At 46.7% G+C, this 7,007-nt stretch overlaps 1 protein-coding gene across 1 annotated transcript; it reads left to right on the forward strand.

Moving 5' to 3' along the window:
* Positions 1-269: 269 nt before the first annotated feature.
* LOC311205734 (lymphocyte antigen 6E-like) lies at positions 270-6,120 on the forward strand (the record flags this gene model as incomplete). Its single annotated transcript, XM_084280230.1, has 3 exons — positions 270-321; positions 4,988-5,107; positions 5,909-6,120. The coding sequence occupies 3 exons, from the start codon at positions 270-272 to the stop codon at positions 6,118-6,120; spliced, it is 384 nt and encodes a 127-aa protein (XP_084136356.1).
* Positions 6,121-7,007: the final 887 nt, after the last annotated feature.

Below are 7,007 nucleotides of genomic sequence, written 5' to 3' on the forward strand. Positions count from 1 at the left end.
TGGGGAGGAGAAGGGAACAGACACTCATTTCCCATCAGTCATATGAGTGGCAGAGCAATAAATGTGTCGCTAAGAGGGCTTTTCCCCAAGGTGCCAGCCTGTTTCATGGGCTCCAGCATGGAGAACTCCCACATGCATATTACACACCCTTGGGTTGATTTCATGTCCACCCGCGAGCCATCTGGAACCTGTAAAACTGCTGCTGTTCAAAAGGTATATAACCTGCCCTCCAAACACCTTCCCAGTCTGGCTGAGAGGATCTGGTGGAGATGAAGATTACCCTGGTCACCTTGCTGGCTGCTGTCCTGTGTGTGGAGCGAGGTGAGCCTCTAATGCTGCTAGTAGTTGTGATAAGGCTTGTAGAGAAGATGCTGAAAGCTTTTCATGTGGCAAAGTATTTAAGAGGGTTGTCACCCTGACTCTGCTGTGTTCCAACACTTGCAGCCACGCTGCCACCAACTCCTCTGGCAACTTGATTAATGATTTGCTGCAGAAATAAGATCCTGATAAGCTGATTCTGCTTCCCAGCAGGCAGCACTGAGTGATAGAGCTGTGAGTGTACAGTGCTGGATGCCAGGTTGTATCCACGCAGTGTTCTGTAGGATCTTTCCCAAATGATGCAAGTTGGAAGTGCTGGAAAGCATCACCAAACATTAATTTTAATCCATATTGGGTTTGGGTATTTTATAGACTATAGGTTTGCCACGTGTCTTGCTCCTTAGGAAATGCACCAGTGAGAGTTTTTAGTGGTTCAATCAAAGACCTGTTCTGTCTATATGTCATGTTAAAGGTATCCTTCTCCCAAAGGGAAGTCTGGAGTACTCTGAATGTGTGTCCTTCTGGGATGGATGCACATGTTGCTACACTGGGTCACATAATGACAAGATTGCCAATGTTTTCCCCACGCCTGATGGTTTCCCAGAAACCATGATACATATCTAGCAGTGGTTGAGAAAGAGGCATCCAATTAATTGCTCTCTGATGTATCAACCCCCTACTCCTACATTTATTTCTTTTTGGGATCAGATGGCTCTGCAGCATGCCTGGAAGATCAGAAGCTTCAGTCAGTCTTGGGGTGAGAAAATGGGTATTCAGTTAAAAAAAAATAAAGAAAAAAGACAAGAAAAGACAAAAAAAAAAGACAAAAAAAGGAAAAGAAAGGGTTTTGTGTCCATAATTTCTGAATGTAGTGACACGAGGTGGACAGGGGAGAGTAATTATCAAATGCAACATCTGGATGATGCTCTCAGTCCCATGCTCTGGCTTATCTGGTCCTGTGTGGAGCAAGAAGTTGGACTTGATGATTCTTATAAGTCCCTTCCAGCTCAGGATATTCTGTGATTCTATGATCCTTGGTCTTACCTGGGATGAAATGGAAAGCTAGTAGGGATCTAAGACTCTGGTAGCACACATTCGTGGTGGGATACCTTGCTGTAGTAGGTTGATAGCATTTTATATCACCAATAGCTTCCAAATGGATTTAAGGAGAGTCTTTTACACAGCATCTTTCTGTAGCCCAGTCTAGACTGGGGAAAGCTGGGAATTCCAATACTGAGGCTTTCACATTTGAGATGACAACTTTCTGGCCTGAAACAGGAACAAAGAAAATCTTGGAGACAACAGTGACTTCATCATTCCTATGTATCTGGTGTCCCTTAAAAAACCCTAAGAAGCTACTTTTAATCAAAACTGTTGGTCTCAAAGCCCACCAAAGAAGTTTGGTTGCCATTTGCTTCCGTGAAGTCACCACTATAGATATATTATGTCCAGAAGAAATCTTAAAGGTCGTGATCCTTTTCCTGCACTAATGCTGGACCAAATCAGGCAGATGTCTGTTTAATGCATCCTTGAAAGTTTTCCACAAAGAAGATTCTAGAGCATGAAATGGCTCAAACTTTCATCCCTTTAGAAACCCTTTCAGAAAGATATTTAAATATCTCTTCAAAATCTCCTTTTGTACAGCTCTCCTCCTGTGTTTTCACCATAGGATGTGTAGAGCAGGTTATGACTTTCTTCTCTGCACCTTGTTTTTGCTTGCACAAGGAAGGTTACTGTGTCTTTCCTCAGAATTTACTCAATTTACTCAACAAACTAAACACTTATAACCTTGCCTAAGAGGACATATTTTCAAGGTATCCCACCATTTCTCCTCCCTCTCCTCTGGTCTCTCTCCAAATGCTTCACATATTTTTCCCAAGTGCCACAGACAGATTTGGCCATCGGTGTTCCAGCTGAGGCCTTGCCAAAGTGGAAAGGCCACTTTGCATATCTTCCACATGACATTGCTGCCTGTGTTCCCTTGGGTGACGTGTGTTTTCATTGCTGCAGTGTGACACGGTTGACTCCTGCTGTTTGCACTGCAGCCCTTAATTGTAACTCAGCTCGTTGTTCCTCATCCTACATTTAAGTGGCTAATTTTTATGTCAGGGTCATATATTTCTCTTTATTGAACTGCATCCATTCCTTTTTTTTTTATTATTACATCCATCTGTCAGAATCACTTAGAACTCTACTTACAGTGTATTTTCAGCTATTTTGTCCATGGCATCGTGTGAAAATGTGATGTGCACCCTCTATTCCATCCCTGCTGTCACTAGTGATGATGCTGTATAAACCTGAGCCCACAGCAGAGCTCTGGAGAACCTTATGATTTGCACTACTCCAGCTGGTTTGACCAATAACCTTTGTGAAGTACCCTCTGAGGGTGTTTTCATGTCTGGCTTTTACAGAATCACAAGGCTGGAAAAGATCATCAAGTCCAACCGTTCCCATCCTATACTAAACCATCTCCCTGAGCACCTCATCTACCCCTTTTTTAAACACACCCAGGGAAGGTGACTCAACCCTCTCCCTGGGCAGCCTGTTCCAGGCCCTGACCCTGTCTCGGGCCCTGACCCTGCTCCAGGCCCGTTCCAGGCCCTGACCGTGCTCCAGGTCCCTGTTCCACAGCCCCACAACTCTGCCAGGGAAGAACTTTTCCCTCCCATCTGAGCTGACCCTGCCCTGGGGCAGCTTGAGCCCATTGCCCCTTGTCCCATCTCCTGTCCCCTGGCTGAAGAGACCATCGCCCACCTCTCTGCACCCTCCTGGCAGGGCAGGGGAGCTGGGGAGAAGGTCTCCCCTCAGCCTCCTCTTCTCCAGGCTCAACACCCCCAGCTCCCTCAGCTGCTCCTCACAGGATTTGCCCTCCAGCCCCTTCCCCAGCCTGGTTGCCCTTCTCTGCACTCGCTCCAGGACCTCAATGTCCTTCTGATGCTGAGGAGCCCAGAACTGGACCCAGCACTCCAGCTGCAGCCTCCCCAGTGCCCAGTCCAGGGGCACAATCCCCTCCCCACACCTACTGGCCACACTGGGTCTGACACAAGCCAGGATGCCCTTGGCCTTCCTGGCCCCCTGGGCACACTGCTGGCTCATGCTCAGCCTGCAGTCACCCCACACCCCCAGGTCCTTCTCTGCCTGACAGCTCTCCAGCCAGTCTCCCCCAGCCTGGAGCGCTGCAGGGGGTTGTTCTGTCCCATGTGCAGCACTCTACACTTGGCCTTGTTAAACCTCATCCCACTGGTCTCAGCCAGTCCAGTCTGTCTAGATCCCTCTGAAGAGCCTCCCCCCATTCTGTTCCATTTTCAGTAGTTTGTCTTTCCTGGGCTTGCTCCTAACAACAGCATTCAAGACTATGCCAAACAATTTGGCAAAACTTTATTGCATCTCTTCTACCCTTGAAATGAAGATTCAACTTTTCTAGTGCTGAACATAGCAAAAGGGCTAAACAGTGTTATGGCACTCTCAGCATCAACATATTTCCTTCCCTTTCCTTCCCTTTCCTTCCCTTCCTTTATCAGGACCTTGTCCTTTAATGGACTCTCTGACCTACATTGTCCTTCCACTTTCTTGCTTCCAACTTCTTATCGGGCAAAACTGCACACATAGGAACATGTCCTCAAATCGCTTTCTGCCCTTTCCATGCTGTGACAGACTGTCCCCAGACTTCCCAGGAGCTCACAAGAATTCTACATGGTGCTTGCTTCCCTTTCTAAAAATAAAAATATGCCTGTGCTTTTAAAGTAACTCATCTGCTACACCCAAAAACACGTACTCTGCTTTGGGTGATTCCACAAGCTCAGAACCCAACCACCACAATAAAATCTGGAGGGTTCTGCAGCTATTTTATTGTAGTTTCTCACCCAGACTGTGTTTCTGCTCTTCTTCCTTTTTATCATGACTCTTCAGAGGCTTTCCAAAGGTCTACCTACCACTTTTGAGGTCAGGCTCTTGGCAGACAAGGCTTCTCATCACTGGCTGCTCCTCCTGCCTTTTATCTTCTATATCTGTACTGCAGAATCTGACTAAATCTGTGCTTACCACTGAAACAATACTTTTTGGTTAAGACTTCTTGTTTATTGTCTACCTTGCAGTAGTATGCAGAAGTTCAACAGAGCATCTGACTACTCTCACCAGACTTCCTAGGACTGAGGTTAGGCCAGTTCACTTAGTCAAGTATCATCACAGGAAAGGATACGTGACAGTACTCTCTGACCCAGATGAAAGGGAAATAGGACACTGGGCATTGTCCACCTCCTCAAAATGCTCCAGCCATCCTCAAATTCTCCCTGTTAAGCCCTGCCTAGGCTTGTCCAGGAGAAGCCACTGTGCAGTAATTGACAACTCACGTGGCAGAGCTCTCAGGACAGAGAAGCTATTGCTCAACAATAATCTCCATCATAAAAGACCCCCAAATCCTTGAATTCCACTCACATCTACTGCTGCCAGAGATTGCAAACAGATCAATACCACTCCACAGCCTGAGACATATGAGGCAGGGAGGGATTTAACATTGCTGCCATGGGTCAAGGGATAAAGCAAGCCACTGGTCACTCACACACAAGCATTCATCAGCCTGTAACTAGGAAAATGGAGATGTCTGAGGCATTGTGGTTCCTAAGCCATGTAATGTGCTTTTTTTCTTTCATCTTGTATTTATTTTCCCCAGCTTACCCCTTTATGTGCTACGTGTGCCAAGAACAGGAGTCCAACAAGAACTGTTTGACCATTTCCATGTGCACAAAGGAAGACAAATACTGCGTGACCATCCGTAGCAACGTTGGAACAAGTATGTTTCTGAACAACCCCTTGTTTGCCCTGTACAACAGCAGTCCCAGGAACAGGCTTTCATCCTAGTCATGGCTACAGATGGAAGCACTAGCCCCCTGATGGCCAACTGTTAGGAAACACCAACCTTGTTGCTCATCATTGCAGTCTCTGCAGTGTCAGTACATACTTGAGGTTGTTACCAGGAGTTGGGGAAATGCTGAAGATACATATAGCAGCTCCAGGGAGGGAACTCAAGCCTGGGTCTGTGTGTACTACTTCATGGCTAGTTCCCCCTCAGTGTTCTGCTGATTGCTCCAGCTAGCCCTTGCTATGGCAATATTCACTCCCAGTGTTGTTTCCAAAAATATTCAGGAAAAACTGTACCACAACTCACTCCCTCTGCCATCCTATAGTCCTTCAGGTCTGTCCTTGGGGCTCTGCACCCTCAAACACCTCTGTGTGCTCTCAAAGGAATATTTGAGGTCATCCAATACATTCAACCTAGTTTTATGATGTAGGAAAACACATCCTGGTGGGCATTCACCCAGCCTGAGCATCACTTCAGGCAGCTTGAACTGAAAGACACCCAGACATGCTAATTCCACTTTAGGGATCAATGAAACATGGAGCCCAGGGAAGAGCAGCATCAGCAGCAGTGTGGACAAGGAGAGACTGTTGATACTCCTGAGCAGAGGACATATTTGCCTTAGGGACTGGGGGTCTTCTTTTATTCACCAATGCATATTTAGCCATGGAAACCTTTTAACAATGATTCTTATGTTCTCCTTTCCCTCCCCAAACCCCTTCTTTTCTCCATTAGAGCCCAACAAGCCCAAATATATCATTTCTAAGATGTGTTCTCCAACGTGTCCAGCCACAAGTCAGCAACAAAACCAAACCTCTCAGAGGGTTTCCTGCTGTGAAAAGCCATTATGCAACGTGAATGGAGTGAGCAGCAAGCAAAGCAGCTATGGAGCAATGTCCCTGGGTGTCCTAACAAGTATCACTTACATCTTTGCATGTGGACTATGATGGGTTAGGAAAAGCTCCCCGTGACTGCACTGTTGGCTGAAATAAAAGTGAGTTACTCTGGGGTAATTACTGCTTTCAAAGAGTCATGCTTTCCAGCTGAGCTTCCCCTGGGATTTCTGAGAGAGCCTAAATAAGTTAGGTGCTGAACTCTCATTGATTTCCTAAGCCTGCTTGAATCCTAAGTATCTCCAGACATTCAAGTCACCTAAGAAAACACATAAAAGACAGCCCTTATGACATGTTCAGGCTTCAAATCGTTACAGCTCTGAAGAGATCCTTGAAGACATATTTTTGCCTCTTTGAGTTTCAAAGCACTGAGAAGAATAACAACCCACCCTGCCTGAAACACAGGTAATAGCTTGATAGCTGTGTCGGCACAGAGGGGATGTTCAGCATCTTCTGTTCATGGTGAGTTGGTTATCACACATCAGTCAAGCAGTATATAAACAAGTAGAGGTAAAGCTTATTTCTGGCAGTATCCAGCCTCAGAGTGGAGCAATTTCTGTCTCCTCCTCCTCTTTGCTCTTCTAGGGGTACCACGTTTTGAAATGAGCATCCTTTATCGAAGTGTGAGGTGTTGCACTTGGGCTGGAGGAATCCCAGACATATTTACAGACTGGGAGAATAGCTCCTGGAGAGCAGCCCTGCTGAGAAGGACCTGGGGATTCTGATAGATGAGAAACTTCCCATAAGCCAGCAGTGTGCTCTTGAAGCTTGGAAGGCGAATGGGATTCTGGGCTCCATCAGCAGAGGGGTGGCAGCAGGGACAGGGAGGGGATTGTCCCTCTCTGCTCTGCCCTTGTGAGGCCCCAGCTGGAGTCCTGTGTCCAGAGCTGGGGCCCCAGTACAAAAAGGATGGGGAACTGTTGGAGAGGGTTCAGAGGAGG

Source organism: Gallinula chloropus (assembly GCF_964237585.1).
Source record: "Gallinula chloropus genome assembly, chromosome: 2".
Taxonomy (NCBI): Eukaryota; Metazoa; Chordata; class Aves; order Gruiformes; family Rallidae; genus Gallinula; species Gallinula chloropus.